Consider the following 21,219-nt stretch of genomic DNA (forward strand, 5'->3'; position numbering starts at 1 on the left):
CTCCCACCACTCATGCTAGTTTTCAATATAGATTATTTTTCTTCATAGCAGTTCTGCAGTCTATGTTGTCTTTCCAATTCATTTGTTCCTAAACACTTCTGGAACCATCTTCAGCAAGATTTTCAAGAGACTAATGGCCAATCATTCAATTACTCACAAGTGTAACATTTCTGCTGTATGTTCTTCAGATATATAGTTACAGGAACTAGCTAAATCTTTGGCTGAAAAATTTCTTGGATTGTGAATCCAAGAGTCAATCGCTCATTTACTTCTGTAAACCTTACATTTGCTGCTACCCACATTTACTAGTTTCAAGAAGGAACTAAAGAGTACATTCTGCCCAAATGGCTCATGAGAAATAATTTCCAAGGAAAATTTGTAACAGCAATACATGATGATTTGAAAATATTATCAGATCACAAACTCAGAAAGAGAGGCTATGTTTCATTCTGTAGGTAGCTATTAATACAATGGAGCTCAGATGTTCGTTTAGAACCACTAGAATATCATGCACTAACACACAAACACTAAATCCCAACTATTTATGCTAATACGCCTCAGGTAACAGTTCTGGATTATCTTTCTGATTTATTATAGTTGGATTAAAGCCAAATTTAATTTGCTAATCCAAACCCTATCTATTTTAGTGAAAAGCTACTTCTTCACAGTCAAAACTTTCTGCATTGCAGAAGTCACAGAATGAAGTGCCCAAGACATTATTCCCCAAAATTAACTTCAATTATACATACTGAACTAACAATTGCTTCTGGTAAAATCTGGTCTAGCAGATTTTCAGACTACTAATTAATCTAGTAGCTAATCAATAGCTAAGTATCTTTTAAAACCTATAGTTACAGATTATATTGTTAGGTTTATGTATGTTACAAAATTTATCTAACACATCAGACCAACATGGGAAAGTTCACAAAGCTAACTCAACTCTTCAGTGACTCAGATACAAGTTCTTATACCAACATAACAAAACAATCTAGTTTAAGCTTCATTCATAAATTTCAGTGTAAATATTTTCTCACAAACATTATGAAAGCACTATCTACTAAGGTTGCTCCTTTCTAAGTGGAAGTGACTTAGGACACCAATTTTTGGACTGATGAAACAATGATTGAGAAACATGCTCCTTCTTAGGTGAGACTTTTTTATGGTCACCTTACTATGTAGGATTGAACAAATATCCGAATAGCAGGAAAGACTTATACAACTACACCATTATTACGAATGTCCTATAGTTTTTCAAAGTGAAAATGAGAATTAAATAGTATTAGGTACATCCTCAGACTACCAAGTATCCCTAGCTCTGTCAGTTTCCTACAAATTTCTGTTTTCACTACAAGATTAATAAATACCTGAACACACTTCTGATAAAACTGTTCTCAAAGATACCACAGAACTCTGCTGAAACGTTTGTTTTTCAACACCTGTCTGTATAAGCATATATTTGGAGGGTAGTAAATATATACTACAGTTTCTCTGGAACATTTTGTAGCAAAAAAATTTCTTTTTTCCTATAGAGGTTTCCTTTATCACAGCCAAATCACAGATATTATTCTGCTGCCTTACATGAAAAGCTCAGTTCAGCTGAGATAGATGATCTTCTTTTGACATCTGAATAGTTACATAGATCTATTTTTCATGTCCTTGAGTATATTTTTTTCTCTTCACAATCAGAAATTCCACAAAAATGCAAGAAATAACAAAGTGCAATATATATGTCCTCTTGTTGTGAATAACTCCCATTAAAGGCCCCATAGAACATTTATTGAGGAGGCTGGAAAAGCCTCAAGTTGTCAAAGTTTTTTTTTTAGGTCACTCACCTTAGGTAACTCCCATTCTGATCGGGAACCATCGGCACTGTAGTAGTATGGTCTGCCTTGTTCATCTGCGTGTTTTATCCACTGCAGAAAGAAATGTGATGACAGAAAATGTAATCAGAGTGACAGTCATAACACAGTAAATCTCTGATACTTGGGATTTAAAGTAAATTTTTAATGAAGTGCCATCCGCTTCAGCAGTGTCTAGCACACAACCTCCATTAACTAACCAAGGTTAGTTAGCAATGAGAGCAACATGGTTTTCAGCTTCCTGAATTAGGTTCACTGATACTTTTTCCTTCTGTAACTCCTCAGAAAATAGTCCTGCAATATCACACAAGAGATTGCGATAAACATATTTCTGAAGTTGGCATATCTCACTCTCGCCAACATTATGGCGTCAGTTTAAGGAAGCACAATCTTTGCATCAGATCTACGTAAGGATTTTATACATAAAATTACAGAATTACAGCTCAGCCAGCAACTGCTGATAATTTAAGGGATAATTGCACTTGTTGAACAACTCCATTTTTAAAACATCAACAGGAACATGAGATGCAGTTCCTAATCATGAAGAATATAATACAATTTCTGTAACCTCTATAAGCAACTCCCACAATCAAAGAGGTAAAGCTATGCCAACTGCTGTTACTAGTTATACAGAAAGTAAAGAATTGTAATGAACAAAAGTCTACAAGAAGATCACACAAAAAATATGCACAAAAACACTCACAGCAAGGCTTTTGGGTCAAGCAGGTTTCACAAGACTGCCTTCCAATAAACTGTTTGTGATAGGAAACCCTGTTTTCTATCAATCCCAGTGCAATTAAAAAAAGTTTGCCTATTTGCCAAATCACAGGTATGTGTTCTACAGATGGTTAGCAGAAATAGATTAAGCAGGATAAAATTCCAAAGCTGACATACAATTATTTAAAAACTTCTTTCAAAAAAAACTTGCATACATCAAGTGGAAAAGAGGTAGCGCTATAATACAATAAGCAAACTGCTGTTTCAATGAATACTTTTTGAAGTTAAGAAAAACAAAATGCAACTTTAGTGAACAATTAAAAAAAATGGACTGCTTTACAAATATAAACAAATATGGTCATTAATCTTATGTGGGAGACATTTTTATGACATGCCCAGAATCACAGTAAGTTGTCAGTAGCAATTAAATAATTAGAATAGAACATAAATCTGCTGATATCATAGACAAACTTCTTAATTAAACTACAGCATCTGAAATCAGTACTGAAAATCTCTAGTAAAGTAAAGGATGAAACTGATAAAGCAGCATTATTTTCAGCTTGAAACCATCTTAACTGGAAGGCTTACGTAGACAAGAACACCTCCTAAAAGACAGTAAGAAAAACATTATACTGGTATGAAGTTCACTCCTGAAGTGTAACTGAAGAGGATGGGGGAGGGCAGGAATTAAAAAATTATACATGGTATGTTCATTTAATATAATCTGATACCCAACTGGAAATAAGAACACTTTTCCTAAATAGTAAAGAACATACAAAAAATTTTTTAAAAAGGCAGTTCAGTTGCTAAAGTTCCATGCGTATTTAAAAACAAAAGTAGATACAGCTTTGGTATGCTTTTCGCTTCTAGAAACGAAATCTGCATTTCTAACAGTGAATTAGTGGAAAAGATTTAGAACATGTGATGAGAAGAAGGAAAAAGTACCTTTTCATTAGTATAGTCATTGGTATATAAGGTTTGACCATGTTCATCCAACTCTTCTGACCAACCCTTTGGAGGAGAACCATACTGACTATCTGACTGGCTGTAACAAGAACTGTGGTCGTTTTCTTCTGATGAAAGATGCTACAAGTAGTCAGAAACATACAAGGCAGTTTTGAGAAGGAAAGTGCTTTAAAATCTGAAAGATCAAAGATTATTTCACTAGAAAGAGAATAATAATAAATGCAGGGAGTTCACATTTTTATATCTTACATCAGAGAATAAGAGATGCATTTTTACAGCACAGAAATATTCGGTAATTGCTAGGCAATTCAGAGTACTTTCAGAACAACTGGTTTATACTGATACAATTTTTTTTAAACTTCTACTATACCAGATTTCAGCTACTTATTTAAACTCCAATTTTTTTTCCACTCTAAATTTTATTTCCACAACTTTACATTTCTGAATGATGAAGAGAGTTAGCTATCTGCATTGCCTCAAAAAACTTGGGAGAACTGCTACCTTGGTTTTCTGGCAACATCCCAACTTTCATACCTAAATCCTTTTCTTCCCTTCCCAAATAGTATCTGGAAGCACAATAATCATTAAGGACAACTTGAAACTCCACTTGCACCTTTGTAGGTCCCAGCACTTTACAGTACTTGTGCAATGCATCCTACAATATTAGGAATTTCCACTCTCCTCTTTCCAACTCTGAGTGTGACAATGAACAATGTAAAACCAAGGCTTTCTATTTTGCACAACTAGCTGAGGTGTAAGATTATTTTCTGAAGGCAGAAGTGAATTATAATGTAAGGAACAAGTTTGACAGGTAAAGTAGAAGAAAGATTTTGCACACGCACGTCAAACAATCTCTGTTCCCTCGTACACCTTGCTCGTCTCCTTGCTAACATATTGTAGTATTATTCAAAGCACCCATTCCGTGCGTTAAAGAAAAACCTCCCTGCATTCATCTCCCACAACAATATCTCTATGCCAGAGTCTCCTGAGGAATTCAGTGCAGATTCCCTTTCACACTATCTTGGATCCTCAGCTATTAGGAAGCATAACACCTAAGAGGGAATACATCCTGCTGTTCAGAAATTACGATAGTTAAATATAGGCTAAGGTTCAACGACACAAGTATAAGGGTTTTGAGGAAAACTAAAAAGCAGGAGAAAGGCAGAATTTCAATTTTAAACTAAAAAAAACAAACTCTCCTGAAAAACTTAAATCTTACCAAAAAAATCCAGGTATCAGAAACTCATCAGTTTTTAAAAGCCAGTGGTTTTAGACACTATGTGTTTAGTGACATTTCCGAATTATTATTACATAGGTTTTTGGTGTTACCTTCTGAGTACCTTACCACTTGTGTGACACAAACTCCCTACACTGACATGAGCCAGCTTACCGAGCACAGCAAAACCCATGGGAAATTTTCAGGTCATTAGTAAAGTAACATGAAAAAAATGTAAGCATCCTCTACAGCCTACAGAATGAAAGCATGTAAACTATGGATTAAACAATGCCACCTCGCTTGCATGTGGGGTAATACGAAATTCTGAAGTGCCAATTTCTAACCACTGGTGGAATAAAAAAATCTTTAGTCCTATTTTTACACTTGAAGAATTAAGACTCAGGAGTTGATAAGAGTGCTATTGGCCCCATCTGAACTGCTGTTTTAGAAGATATCTATATTGTATCACACATATTTAATTTTATATTATATTTTAATGGTTAAATATTAAATGCATTGACATACGTTCAAAGTGGTAGATTTTGGACATTTCTATTATTACTATTAACAGCAGTTATGACCTAGTAACATAATGCATTTGTATTTGCCTCTTCCAAGCAACTCCTGATACTGAGGAAACACTGTACACATGTAAAACCTGTAAACGGAAGACTTAAAAAATGAAAATCCTCCTAGAAAAAACACTGTTGTTCAGTAAGAATGTCTGTTAATGTGTCTATCTGGAAGATGCTCATATAGTAACAGTCTTGATGCTTCAGGGCTTAACTAGTCTCACATACCTTTGCAGACCTAAACTTAAACACAATTCCTGACTTTGTAACAAAGTTTACCAAGCCAAAGCATTCCCTTGTCCCTCAGCTAGTAGGAACAACTGCTAAAGGTGCATCAACAGGGCTTAGAGAACACTGGTCAAACCACGTTCAGCCACTTTCAGTTAAACTTTCAACACTTTTTCAGTATTAACTGCCTATATGTTTTTTTACGAATCAGCCATGCTTTTTCCTAAAGAGTCCCATTCCCAATTACACTCTTATCACACTTAAATAAAGCCATCTTAAGCAGACAGCTGTCCAACCTTACACCTTGTAAGAACTTTGCTGTGACACTAAAGTAAATTACAGAAAAGGACCCCCGCATCGTAGCTTCTACTGTCTTTCCTGGTTTTTTTTCGTCTACATGGAAGATTCTTAAGGGCAGAGACCAGTTCATCACCATGCATTTAATAAAAAAAAGGAACAGTTACGGTCTCTCTTTATCACTTAACCAGTCTAGTTTTGAAAGTTACTTCTACTTCTAAAAATCAAAATAATAAGAAAGCATACTAACTAAAGAAGCTAGTATCCCTTTATTACCCTTTATTTTGAAACAAAAACCAGAGAATTAAATTGCATCTTGCCACATGTCTTAAATGTAGTTTTCCATTTAAATGAAATCCTGTTGCTCTTCTGCAGCTTGATGGTTTAATTTGTTGGTCTCTACTTCACATTATGGTCTTCTAGCTAGGTATTAGAGGTTTGTCTTTCTCTGATATGACGACATCTCATTCCTTCTACAGCCCACCTTAATTAAATCCCTTTACTATCTAACAAATTTCTTCCAGTTACTGTTAAGCACTCCTTCCTCAAATACATTAACAAGTCACTACTTCTGATAAATTTTATCTATAATTCCAAAGTCTTATACACTTTCCTAGAGGCCTTGTCAATAGGACTTCACTGCTTCCCCCGACCCCATTCAAATAACTGCCATAACGTACAACTGTTTTCTTTGTTCCACATCTACTACCAACTTCTTTGACAAGTTACATACAGTTTTGCCCCTTCTTAATTATCAAATAAAATTCAATTTGCTAATCACAAATTTCTAAGACCAACTATAAGCTATTTCATGTTCTAATATATTACACCTATATTAGAATATATGAATATTCAAAGTTTTTAGGTCACCTTGCCATTTTGCTACCTAATATGATACGATACAAGCTCCTCCGAAGACAAATCAGTAGAGATACAACCAGCATTTAACCTTCCTCCATATGCTCCTTTATTACTGAATCTAAAGGGAATGAACATAACTCAGACTAGTGTGTAAAAGCCAACTTAACTTCATTATAATAAATTAAATCTTTTTTTTTACTAATTAAGACATATTTGCTCTAAGTCTTCATAATCAGACAAAATTTGGGATTTTGCTGTAGTTTAGGCTCAGATCTCAACCTTTACTCTAAGTATTTTTGTTTAAGTATTCAGAGGTCATAAACAAAAAGGTGAACATGAACAGTGGAGTGTGAAGTACGTTCCCAAATGCAGAACAAAACAAAAAAAAAGGAGAAAAAAAGGCAGCTTCAAAATCAACACATGGCTGCTGAAAAGTGGATTGATATGACCTTGCAACGTGTATCTCCCAGGACTCAAACTTTGATAACCGAGTTAGAGGACACAAATTACTTAAGGAACTTGCGCTACTGGAAATATAAACTTGTGTCTAGTTAAAAATTAATCAAAACATGTATCATCCATTGGTCTTACAAAGACTGAAAACATGATAGATAGAACTATCTGAAGGCCAATCTGTGATAGCTCAGTTTGTTTATTTTTGATGCTTGAAGTAAGTTATGAGTAATAAAAAAATTAAAACATCAAATTTTCTGAACATGCAATCATGTTGTGAAGTCATGGTACAGAAGTATGAGTAAGTCAAAGAGATCATTTGCAGATGGGGGAGAAAGAATTATTGTTCTTCCATGAAAAGAAAGAAGATAACAGAAAAACAGTTACACTTACTACAAGAAGAGCTACTACTCAAAAAAAAAAAATCACCTTATGCAGACTAAAGAGTCTTATCCAGCAAAAGGACAGCCAGAGAGAAATTAATAGACCATCATCAGAGATACCAAAGTGACAGCCACAAACACTTCTCTAGTTTACCTGTTGCTGCCACTAGCTTGTGTCAAGAAAGTTTCATAGAATCACAGAATCATTTAGGTTGGAAAAAACCTTTAAGATTGAGTCCATCCATTAACCTAGCACTGCCAAGTCCACCACTAAACCGTTTCCCTAAGCACATCTACACATTTCTAAATACCTCCAGGGATGGTGACTCCACCACTTCCCTGGGCAGCCTGTTCCAATGCTTGACAACCCTTTTGGTGAAGAAGTTTTTCCTAATACCCAATCTGAACCTCCCCTGGCACAACTTGAGGCCATTTACTCTTGTCCTATCACTTGTTACTTGGAAGGAGAGGCCAACACCCACCTCGCTACAGCCTCCTTTCAGGTAGTTGTAAAACAATAAGGTCTCCCACAAGCCTCCTTTTCTCCAGACTAAACAACCCCAGCTCTCCCAGCTGCTCTCACAGGACTTGTTCTCTAGACCCTTCACCAGCTTCGTTGCCCTTGTTTGAACACACTTCAGCACCTCAATGTCTTTCTCATAGTGAGGGGTCCAAAACTGAACACACTATTCAAGGTGCGGCCTCACCAGTGCCGAGTACAGGGGGATGATCACTTCCCTAGTCCTATACTAACAGCCACACTATTTCTGATACAAGCCAGGATGCCATTGTCCTTTCTGGCCACCTGGGCACACGGCTGGCTCATATTCAGCCGGCTGTCAACCAACCTGACCCCAGGTCCTTTTCTGCCAGGCAGCTTTCCAGCCACTCTTCCCCAGGCCTGTGGCGTTGCATGGGGTTGTTGTGACCCAAGTGCAGGACCCAGCACTCAGCCTTGCTGAACCTCATACAACTGGCCTCGGCCCATCACTCCAGCCCGTCCAGATCCCTCTGTAGAGCCTTCCTACTCTCAAGCAGATCAACACTCCCGCCCAACTTGGTGTCATCTGCAAACTTACTGAGGGTGCACTTGATCCCCTTGTCCAGATCATTGATAAAGACATTAAACAGAACTGGCCCCAGTGCTGAGCCCTGGGGAACACCACTTGTGACCAGCCTCCAATGGGATTTAACTCCCTTCATCACAGTTCTTTGGGCTCAGCCACCCAGCCAGATTTTACCCGGCAAAGCATAACACCCATCCAAGCCATGAGCAGCCAGTTTCTCCAGGAGAATGCTGTGGGGAAACTGTCAAAGGCTTTACTAAAACCTAGGTAGAAAACATTCACAGCCTTTTTGGCTGTTTAAATGCTTGCTGATGTCACTGCTGCTATGAAGGTCATCACCAAAGGCACTGAAAGGGTGCCTTTTTCCTTTCTCTCCTGTTTTTTGCACTACCATCCCAGAGGTACACTTCTACAACAGGGCTTCCAGCAATCTATAATTTTTTGAGCAGCCCACAACTAAATTTTAAAACTAAACATTGCAATAGGCTTTGGAAGAAATCCACCTAAACTATACACATTTGAAAAGTATATAAAAGTGAAACATGCAGAAGATTTCTTGATAAATGTTTGCTTTCTTTCAGTCAGGAAACTGATTAACCTAAGTACTGTTTGAACACAAGAGCACTATTTTAAGCATATTTAAATAGTAATATCCATCTCCCAATTATTCCTTTGCTTTATCTGAACCACTGTAGTTCAGATAAACACACACCACTGTCTGGCTCTCCCTAGCAACTGGCCACGCAGAATATATCTGCACCTCAAATATTGGCCCAAATCATCTTTTAACATAAATAACTTCATGGTAAGCTTAAACTCTCTTGAGCAAGGTCTGCAGCAAAGCTTTGATAAGAGGTTTTGCAAAAGCAAAAGGTCTATCTAATGAAAAAAATCCATTTATATATCAAAAGAATATGTTTAAGGCCTGAATGTAATCTAGCCAAAAGCTCCTGTGGCTATTTGACAAAACCAAGGATGGATTTCCTCCCCCCCCATCAGCATTTGCTACCCTTGGACCTAGACACTTAGCTAGGCAGAGTTTCTACCATGGTACCTTTAACGTTCTCATCTTCTGTTCTCTAAGATATTATTCACAGAATGAAGAAAAGGATTTTCTCAAAGTTAATACAATTTGATAACAAGATATTGCTCCTTCAGCTGCCCTTTCTCCTAGCTTCTTCTACAGCTATCCAAGGCAGAAATCACTCACAAGTATGTAAATTCAAATCTCCTAAGCAAATGGTTAAATAAAATGCTGCAACAAGTTATCCAGCTAAACTTGGTTTTATATTCACTATGATTATTCCACCTCTTTAAGAATTCACGAATTTGAGTCTGAAGTCACATTTGCCCCTTTTTAAAAAAATAAACATTTTTAAAGCATCACAGAATATATAGAACTATTAATAGTATGTATTAATGTAAGTTCTAAAATAAAAATCAATACATTTTAATTAGATAGAAGCTTCAATTATGCCAGTATTTTTGATGTGGGTGGAAAGTGTTGTGGAACTCCATATTAAGACTGTTTTTGACTCCAGAACTCTGGAGTTCTCTACATCCATCTTAATCTGTAAATCCATCTTAACTTCTCTCTACGAAAATATTTTCCTTTATCAGAAAAATATCTCATATTTAAATTTACTGCCACAGCATTAACCAAGCAGTAGCAAACACCTTTATATCTCCTGCCTTTGTTTTACTGTGTATTTAACTGATATTGATAAAAATAATTCCCCTTGCCTTTTTCAACGCATCCCCATAAATCCTGCTTCTAGAAGCACTGTCACGCTCCCCCTCTTTTCCCCCCCACTTCTCCACCAAAAATGCATCAGATACACTGGGAAAGAGAGAACGCACTCCATGTCAGAGAAGTTACAATGGCTGTCTTACTCTATTATCATTTACAGTCCTATTAGTTTCAAAATATCTTAGTTTTCCTTCACCTTTAAAAGAAAAGCTGCAATACCTGCTGAGGGACTGTAAGGCATTTTTACAACTTACTACTCTTGCACACAGTTCATGTACACAAAAGCGATTGAAGACCCAAATTGTTTCCTACTTCATACGAAGACACATGACCAAAAAACCAAATGAAGACACTCCTTGACACCTTGAAACTCAGATGCCAAATTCCATAGCAAAACAGCATTCATTTGCATTACAATCTCATTGCTTGTGATCTCAGAAGGAACTACCTCATGATCTGCATGGCTCTGGGAATCCCCTTTATTAATGCTTGCATCTCGGGCCCACCGCGGAGGTTTCCAGGTTCGTTCTTGTGATCCTCTGTTGTAGTAATAACAGCGTCCTGTTGTATCTTTATGGGTTTCCCATTCCCCATTTATTTGGACTGGAGCACTTGTAGGTAGTGGAGGAAGTGCAGACTGAGATATTTTCAGTTCTTGTAAATTAGCATAAACTGGTGAATCAGGCCTCCCTTGGCTTGGTGGAGTAGTTGGCTATTGAGAGAAGAAATGCATTGTTAAAGAGCAAATGAATTTTAGAATGCTCCCTTATAAATCAGAATATATTACAGCAGTGAAACAAACCAACAAACTCCCTTTTTAGTTGTTATGTACAAAAGCACAAAGGGCAGCCACAAGATGCTGGGGCGTGAAAACATTAGGTTGTAAACTATAAGGTAGATATCACAAGCTGTACTTATGTAATACTGAAACAATTTTTCAGCATTTCTCCAGATGACAGCTGATAATTATGTCTTACAGTGGATTTGAAATACACTGGAATCGTCATCAAAATAGTTATATGCTTGCCTTGTTGAAAAACTTAAGCTTTACAGTTCAAGTATTGCTCATATTGTAAATAATATGATCTTGTTCAAGACAAAACATAGCATTTCTGAGATGCTGCTTGTTGGGGAACCATCTTTGCCTAACCTTTCCCCCCCACTGCTAATACAGATGATGGTGAATGTAAAGTACTACTTTTATCTTCTCAGCGAGATCTGAACAGACAGTTCAGCTGGAAAGATGAGCACAGTGTTGTGACTAAGAAACTCTGGAAAACACCTGGACAGTTTACCTGTATGCCTTTCCAAACAGATGCTTATTTAAAAACATTACAAGCAATACCACTGAGTGTTCTGATTACCACTCTCTTCTTATAGAAATTAAGTGGATATATGTTTTATTCCTATATATGCACACAAGTAGAACAACAAATATCTGCGAGGAAACAAAACACTAGTGACAATTTCTCATTAATAAATAGTTCACGTGCCAGCAGAAAGCATGGTTAAAAGTCCACGGCACTCACTAAGACGATAAGTACTTTCAAATAAGCCACTAATGTGTTCAGGAGGGAAATACACTTTCAGATGTTCAATTTTTAAAGTATAATATAAGTATGTAAAACACATCATGCAGAATATAAGAGCATGTGTTTTCATGAGAGTTGTGATTATGAGCAGCTTGTTATTAAACCAAATTGAATAGTTTCCTGGTAATGCACGGCCATCTCTGTATCTTAAGGCACATTATTTAGCCACTCTAAAGGAAAGAACTATATAATTTATACTATCCCTTCCCCCTGCTTGGTTTTTATTCAGAAGTTTTGCTGCAGGCAAGTCCTTGTGCCTCTTGTTGCATCTTTCACAAGAAAAAATAACATACTGCATTATATAAAAGATCTTTTATAATGTTCTTTTAAACATTAAAATAATAAGCTGCTAATCTAGACCACATCTAATCATAAATTATTGGGGTTTGCTCAGGCAAGACAGCATATCATACCACACAATCAGATATAAACTGATTGCACCATAGCTAGAACCAAATATGGACAATATCCACAACCAAAAGGGGAAACAGCTAGAGAGGAACTTAATGAGATTAAAACAGGCATGGACTTGTTTTGTGCTCCTTTAAAAGAGAAAACACAGCTTACTAGATTTAGCAAGTATGTTTAAGACAAACCACAAGGGGGAAGAAAAAAAAAATTGCAGCACTGGCAAAATCAGAGAGCCAAAACCAATTAGTACCCTCCTCTACCTAACTCAAAGGAAAAAAAACTGTTACAAAACTTGATGAGCAGTAAAAGACTTTTTCTACTATCCGCATCTTGCCTTTCCACCACCCGTTTCTGGTTTTTGGTGGTGGTTTTTCTTTGTTAGGAGGGTAGAACAGCTGCCTTTAGTAGAGTTGCTCCTGAGAGCACTAACAGCATAAAGAACACTACTATGAACAAAGCATCGCCCCACTGCTTTCAGGGATGAACCTCAACTCCCCGGGATGCTGGGAGAGTAACCCTGAGGTCTGCTCATTCAAGAGTGCAGCTTCTGCATTCATTTCCCAGTCAGACTGAAGAGCTGCATTTCCCACGTTTAAACCACCGGGCTTGTAATTTGAAGGACCAACACACACCTGCACCGGGGAATGCACAAACCTTCAGGTTCTTCCTCTATTTCAAGGAAGTGGCAAAAGCAGCACCATCGAGTGTCTTGGCTGCTGCAGCAGGAGGTCGCTGGCTTGCACAACACTCCCATCCTAAAATTGCTCTTCCACACAACACAGTAAGAAGGCTTTACTGTCTAGCCTGCATTTGCCAGTTGCTTTTTTGTTTTAATTAAGACAATGAAATGCCATTATTAAAAGAACAGTTCTGTGTATTAATAAAAGTGTTTTCCAAATAGAAAAGCTATGACACAGAATCCTTCACAGTTTTTAGAACATTTTCTCAAGCAAAACATAGGAATATGGCTCAGAGGTTTCACACTGAGTTTTTCAATGGTTTCAGCATTATAACCAGAACAACTCCAGATGAAACCGGAGGATATGTATGTGCTAAGCCAATACTGGAAGCTCACGGTCAGCCTACTGCAACATAACTCAGGCACCATACTAGTTAAGTTTAAAACAGTAACACGATATGAAAGCATAATGAGGGGTTTTCTTCTGAATGCTTAGTACTTCCAAACTCAATATACCAATTTCTGGTTTTCAAGGGAAAGCCAGAACTTTTGTCCAGAACAACAAACAGGACTGTCCTGCCAATGAAGCCTCCAGCTACTTCCATTCCTTGTTGCTCCCTCTTCTGACAGACTTTTCAGGGAGAATTGCAAAATTTTTAAAGGCACCCTTAAGTTACTGCTTTCAGCAAAACAACAAAAAAAACCCCCACAAAACAAAAATACCCAAAAAAACCCACAAAGCCATCAATCTAACTACAACACACAGTTTAGCTCATAAGTACGTCTTTGAGGGATACAACTTTCTTATCAGAAACTATTTTAAATAACCACGTAGCATACAGTAATACTTCCTCATACCTTCAGCCACGCAATGAGCTATGTTGTTGTGTCTACAATAATGCTCAGTTCAACAGCACCCAACCTTATCAAGGTTAATTTTGTGAAGAATTTCTCGTTTGTTGATGAGAAAAACAGCTTTTAGAAAGCTCAAAGTTTCCTGAAATTAACCTTAGTGTACTTTCTGCGTGGTGTTGGCAGGAAGGTCAATCCTCGCCCCCCCTCAGGTTGGGAGAGAGGCAAGTCCCACTAGATGTCCCTGTAGAGCTCCCGGGCCCTGTATCACCTTGCAGTTTCATTTCACAGAACTGTTTTAAGACAGCGTTCTGCAAAAACCTTTAATAATTAATTTAACTGTACTCCTTTCACTTACCAAACCCATTACTCATTGCCAGTGTACAAATTTGAATAGATAAAGCACTACCTAGAACAAAATAGTTTCTGACCACTTCCATGTCTGTTTTCCCAAAAGCAGACATACAGAGTTAAGGGAAGCTTAAAATATATGCTAAACACTAAACAGCTCTGTACATACATGAGGACTTCCAGCTAGAACTTCACTCCCTAGGCTTCATTTCTGCATTAACAACCTCTGAACGTTCATAAACATGGAATTAAATCTACCAAAAGAAACTCTGTCTTCTCACTATCAGAATCACAAGAACATGTCCTTTGATGTGCCCATGCACACACACACACACAAAATGTCTTATACTCAAAACATTTCAACATCCATTTTCTATTTTTACAGATTTCAGACTTTTTCATGTTGCTTTCTCTTGCTAAGAACAGTGAAGGACTCTTGCGAGAAAAGTGATAAAGAAAAATTAGAAAGCAGAAATACTTCTATGATGCTACAACTTGAATGAAAATTGTACAATCCATTAAGAACTATTACAACTTTATGTATATAATGACCTCTCCCTAGCTCAGTAATGCTCTGTATTTTAATACTTTAGAATCTGCTGTATTTAAGTTCAGTCTCACAGAAAAGTCTGCTTGCACTAAATCCTTGCAAACTGATAAGAGTTTCATGCAGGCTGGACAGTTTTCAGAATCAAACACACAAGATTCTTCAAATAGGGACTGTACACAACTTTTTCAGAAGATAGTTTTTATACTGACACAGTAGGAAGCAGATATGTGCCTGTTAATCATTCATGAATGAACAGTCAACATTTTCAACAAAGGCTGCAGATACACTATCAGGCCTCTGAACACTTCCACTCAGTGGAATGAAAAGCAAATTTATACTTCACAAGGTACTTTTCATTACCAAAATGCGTTATCAGCTTCTCAGAGGATACCTTAAATTTTAATGTTACCTTCTACAAATGGCTTTTTTCAGATGGCAATATTTAAGTGTTCAAAATTAAAAAAAAAAGTTCAGTGCACTCCAACAGGATAGGACTGAAGTTCTGGGAAAAACAAGGACTACAGATCTCTTCCCTGTCCACCACCTAAAAACACTTTTGGTTTATTTCCATGCAATGAGAACATACTGCATCAAGGATGCCAGCAGTTAAAAGGCAGAAAACAAAGTCTCCTTGAAACTGGCAATTACCTTTCTCCTTTTACAGCACTTAATCCAACCCAAAACTTCTAGAACATAACAACTGCTTAAAGAACTGCAACGCTAGCCTGCAAAGCATGACCTACCACACGTGATTTTCCCTCCTTTACAAATAAATTGTTTTAGTTGTCATGCCTCTGTTTCCAGCTTTTCTTAGTGTTATGAACTTGAAATTAAAAGCTTCCATTTCAGCAGCACCATTCAGATTACTGAAACTAACTGCTAAAAATGAAAAAAAATTAAAAAGCAAATGTCATCTTAATACTCTTTATGAAGTTACAAGCAACAGATTGTCCATGCTAATGGGAAAGAACATCATTATACCGAAGGAAAACAAAAGAATACCGACTCTTTGCAGCAGCAAGCCCGAGAAAGGGGAGAGAACAGGCACATCCCACAACATCCCAAGACAGGGAACGAAGCATCCCAGTTCCCTAAACAACCAAGCTTCTTGCCAAAGAATTGCCACTGTCCTTTTTCAGAAGGCCTGGGACTTCAATACCAGCTTTATTCAACAGGAATAATATAAAAAAAAAAAAAATCTCAAAAACTCTACAGTTTCATTTTCACAAAGTGACAGCTTCAGCTGGAATAATTAGCTCATCTCTTCCTTCCTCTTTCTGCTCTTGGCTTATGTTTTTACAAACATGTTCTGCACTCTCCCTTCATTTTAACATATTAAGGCACATTTAAAACTTACTGTAATACCCAAAAATCCACAAGGGAGATTTTTCAGTAGATTTTCCTCTACTACTTCAAAGGTGAAGACAGCAAACTAATTTAACAAGCCAAACTGAAATGGGAACCCAAACGATTTTTTATGCACTAGCCTTCTCCAACCTTAACTGGGTAATTCACTCTAAGGAACACGTAAAAAGATGACAATAAGTATTAGAAGCCTGTTAATAGTTAAGTATAAATTTCAGACAAGCTATAATAGTGCAATACTAACTGCACTAAAAGTTCTCATGTTTGCTGATCTGCCATTATAAAGTGATAAGAAAAAAATGACATTGTAAAGCAATGCAGAATTAAAATCCCATATAAATCATTCAAATATATATGCCTAGTAAAGGCCATTCAACAGTTAAATGTTTAAAATGTCCCATTTAAAAATTAAGCAGATACAAAGTAATTCTTTTAAAATGGCTAGCCAATAACTTTCCATCAGATTAATAACAGCAAAATTAAGAATCTGATTTACTTTCACTAATTTATCTTTTGGTCAATTTTGCATTTTACTTACACTGAATTACAGGCTGAGCTATTACTTTATTTCTGGAGTTGTTTATATACAATTTTAATGTAACTACATCTATTAATATTTTCATTTATGAAACTAAATTATGAAACAAAGAGTCTTAGTACATAAGACATCATGTTCTGCCAGAATGCACTTGTGTTATTTCAGCCATTTAAGTTCCCTTCTGCATTAGTTCTCCCATAACACACACGCAAAAAAAAAAAAATCCCAAAGTTGCTGAAAATAGATATCTTTATCTGGTAATATTGTAATGCCTTATTAATTTAAAAAAAAAATCTAGTTAAATAGCAAAAAGTCTCTAAAACTAAATACATTCCCTTTGCTCGGTAGCCCAAACAAAGTGACTTAAATCTTTTTCATACTCATCAAGACAATGATTCATTAAACTGTACTGCAAAAATCCTGCAGCGTGGAAAGCCATGAGGTGGCTGCTTCCTCACATTCACAAGCACTTACAAACAGAAGTGGAAAGCGGCTGCAGCAGGCAGGCTCTCTGGTACCTCGTGGCCTGCTGGAGAGGGGAGCAGTTGGCTGTGTCTGAGTACCTGAGACAATACTCCCAGATCATCCATTGTAAGTGACCGATTAGAGAAAACTGATGGAAAACCTTTTTTTTTCCTGTACACTCTACAGATTTCCCATTCACATGTCTGTAGTGCTCATGACCATCTCAGTGAGCAAAACTATTACATACGAACTCAGAAAATTTATAGCAATAAAAGAAAGTATATAGTTGATCGAAGGATTGCAGCAGTGACGTCAAATACTTTAAAAAACGGAAATAAGATCTTACAATGGGATCCTTTGTAAAACATGCACAAAGATGACAGTGTTTACCGTACTTGTACTTCGCCACTTGCACAATCTAGCTTCTCCCTTCCATAAAAAAGCTTTTGTCCGGGGATATAGACAAAGCTGCTTTTCCTATAGTAGGAAATTTAAATACCATATGAAGCACTTTACTTCACACATACTTACACAGCAACCTTACCCCAATTAGGAGTGGCCTAATTTAACAACACTGAAAAAAGTCAGCAAGTAAGTTTTCTTCACCCCTTTTTCACCCTGCCTACTTCACCAGATAAAACCCTGATACTTTCAACAGACATAATGTAGTATTTGCAACCTATTTCAGAAATTCAGTCAGCATCTTCAACAACCTGGACATGCCATGCAGTAGAAGAGATTTACACACTTATTTTTCCTCCACCCTCATGGAAGTGGTATCAAGTTGGTTCTGTAATAAGGACGTTTCAACAATACTAGTAGAAATACCAAGTTTATTCTGTGTTTAACTGCTGTCAGTTCTTGACCTCTGGGGAACCTGCAGTACATATTTGAATACAGATTTGTGAAGAATAAAGCTGTTGGGAATTATTTGTGATGTCTCTCAAGGATTGTTTTCTATAAAAACCTATGATAGCACACTAATAAAACATTGGAAAAGTTTAACTTGCTTTCTCCAGTGGAAAACTGTCCTGTAATATGCCAACAGCTACTGCTTTTCAGAAGGGCAGTGTCACAGGAACACAAGTTCTTTAGTTGTTTTATAAGCATTACAGCAGAATAACTGATACAGCAGAATAATGTCTTAAAGTTTCAGAAGTACTGGAAAGCCCTCACTTAACAAGCCATTTACTGGTTTAATTGACTTAATGTATAGTCATACATCTCATTTACCTCAGAGGGGTCAAAGTATTTTTTAAGCCAGAGCATTAACATCTTCATGCAACACTTCTATGTTGTCACCACTACGGTACCATAGCATGTCTAAAAAGTTAGCTCCTACAAGATATAATTGGGGGGGGTAGAATGGTGTTATTTGAATTCATAATAGCTTAAAGGTCAAGAAAAAGTTTCCATTAGTTTAAGTCACTTGGAACTGAATAGCTATTTTTTCTACACTTCACATCTTCAAAAGTACAGATCCCGTAGCATTTAAGTGTACTTTTGAGGGTCCGGTGCTTACACAAAGCAGTGTAAAGCCAGGCCCCCATGGAAAGTGCACATGGGAAAGTAAACATCACCTCTGATAAGATTCCCAAGTTACTCAAAAGTTACTTAAGTTGTATTACTGGGCAAGCTCAAAAGCCTAAAAGAGAGCCTGAGTACTATTTGATCATAGAGAATGAAATCTAAGTATTACCACGCAAGTTACCAAAAACCCATGACTCAGCAGAACAAAAATTGTAATATTCTATTATTCCAAAGAGAAGGAAAAAGCCAGAGCCATTAAAAATTTAAACACCCTACATATGTATATATTAATGGCTCACTTTCTAAACACTAAGTTTTTTCTAAAAAAATAGAGAAAATAACAATTTGCAAGAGACAGTTCTAAAACACAGCAGTCATCAAATCTGTGTTCTGTCAGAAAGGGTATTTAATTCCAAACACTTGACAAGAAAATGCAGAACTCCCACACAATTTACAGCTGTTGTCCTTTTACTCTGCTGTAAAAGCAGATTTCACTTGTGTGAAACTCTGCTTCACTAAATGTTGCTTGTGGCAGCAAATTCTGCAAGCATTTGTTATGCTAGTATTTCTTTGTTAGGTGTTAGAATAATTTCAAAATATCATCTTGAGCTTATGAACTGCAATGCTTATAAGTTTTTTTTTTATAACGTATGCAGCTGCAGAACATCACCAGTATTCAAACAGTATGAGCAATGCTAATGCATCAGCACACTTACTGGTATATTGGAAATATGTTATGGGAATAAATTAAGGCAGCAAACCCCAGTGAATAACACAGCTAACTGGCCTAGGATGCAACTGGCCTAGGCCATAACCATGATATAGTACGAAATCAGATATTAGAATAATTTCTGTTGGCTTGCCTTACTAATATATTAACAAGAACATATTCCGGAACCGGTAGGCTCTATCCTTTCCTGAACACGCAAGCAGCTGTACTTGACACAGTTTAATAGGCAGCTGCTACCCTCCACATCTGCTTCTCAGAGCTTTCCCTGAGTTTATTACTGGCAGCTACTATTCCCAAAGGTACTGTGCTACTCATGTGTCCCAAAATCTCCAGTGGGCAGTTTCCTTGAATAGAATGTCTCACTTGAGAATAAACACGCAACCCTCTCAGAAAACAGCCAGTGTCACTATTTACATTAACTTCCATAAACATTATATTAAAAACCTGAGAAACAAATTTCAATACAGCCCAATTTATAAACTAAGAGCAACATCTGAAAAGTATGTTCTAGGGATCCTAACTGGCTATACAATTTCAAAATATATGAAGAACCATATTTTACACACTGTCGTGCTAGCTCTGTACCTCTACAAATCAAAAACCAAATTTTACACACTAGGTCTAGAAAAGTTATGACAAAACCTGTTCATCAAGTAATTTATTCATACTCTAACACAAAACAGACTGAGGTTAGGGAAATATGAATCTCAGGATGTAATTGTTCTTAAGACTGTGCACACAAAGTCCTGATGTTTCCATTATTTCTCATTTCAGGCAAATATTTAAACAGCTATCCTTTTAAACACACAAGAATATCTACTATTTAAAAAAACACCCACACCTCTTTTTTGCTTTTTTTCCTTTTGAAAAAACTGTTTTGCTCATCTTAGCAGAAAGGGAAGCCAAAAGTAATTTGCCGATTTAAATGAGTTAGTTACCCTAACTCCCCATGCACATAAGCAAAGAATTTCCTTCGTGCAAAAAAAGGCAGAAGCCACACTGACACTTCCGCTTATACCAAAACTTCAGCAAATGCTTTTGCTAATTCAATTCATGTCACCAAATTAATAAAGGACATAGCCAACAACTCAATGTTTAGAAAACTAGAAAAAAAACACAAGTTCATTTATTTCAGAAAATAAAAGACTACTGACACAGTTCTAAGATATAGCTAAGACACCTGCTACCAAGAGAAGCAACCCCATCTCCCTTCCGGTCTGCCCCCATGATGCTGATGTGACCCCGCAGCAAGCTGATGGAAAAAAAACAGAATAGCAGCAAATTAACCCCACTGAGACTTTAAAAACAAAAAAACCAAACAAGACAATCCTACTTTTAGACCCTCTAGGTATTTGCAGGTCCCTGCAAGGTCAGAGGTGCCTTTGAAGTGTCTGACTTGAGACAGGAAGACAGGACCTTCTCTTCCAGAACCTGTTAGCTCTTAAGGAGGTTAAGCTGCATCATTAAACCCCAAAGGTGTCTGGGACAAAGAATTATCTTCAAATATCTAAACCTGAATCAGTTAGACAATAATAAGTAAAGAGCTGTCTGTTTCCGCCAGGGACAGGAAAAAACCCCTCAAAAATGGCTACATCTAAAAAAAAGTTATGTATGGAATGAAGCAAGGTACAAGGGATGAAATCTTTTAACAGCCTGATCAGGAAAATAAGGAAATTCAACTTTCCTTGAAGGTTTAAGTGCAGGTTAGTCAACAACTTCCAACAGCATTTTTGATATTCTTGCTTCTGTCCCTGTGAAGGGAGAAAGAACCATGTTGGGGTTGTTCT

At 36.9% G+C, this 21,219-nt stretch overlaps 1 protein-coding gene across 16 annotated transcripts in view; it reads right to left on the reverse strand.

Moving 5' to 3' along the window:
- Nucleotides 1-21,219, reverse strand: part of ARHGAP12 (Rho GTPase activating protein 12) — an 81,149-nt gene that overhangs the window by 35,654 nt on the left and 24,276 nt on the right. For 11 of the 16 annotated variants that reach the window (XR_012628805.1, XM_074867362.1, XM_074867324.1 and 8 more), the window contains 3 exons: nucleotides 10,818-11,081; nucleotides 3,522-3,662; nucleotides 1,833-1,913 (listed from right to left, as the gene is read on the reverse strand). Coding sequence is in view for 15 of the 16 variants with exons in the window: in XM_074867362.1 (XP_074723463.1) it covers nucleotides 1,833-1,913; nucleotides 3,522-3,662; nucleotides 10,818-11,081 (486 nt within the window). In the remaining variant the exon portion in view is untranslated. The remainder of the gene's footprint in view (nucleotides 1-1,832; nucleotides 1,914-3,521; nucleotides 3,663-10,817; nucleotides 11,082-21,219) is intronic. The other 5 variants (XM_074867353.1, XM_074867344.1, XM_074867335.1 and 2 more) reach the window with 1 other exon arrangement.

The sequence above is a fragment of the Strix uralensis genome, chromosome 1 (assembly GCF_047716275.1).
Source record: "Strix uralensis isolate ZFMK-TIS-50842 chromosome 1, bStrUra1, whole genome shotgun sequence".
In the NCBI taxonomy this organism is placed as follows: domain Eukaryota; kingdom Metazoa; phylum Chordata; class Aves; order Strigiformes; family Strigidae; genus Strix; species Strix uralensis.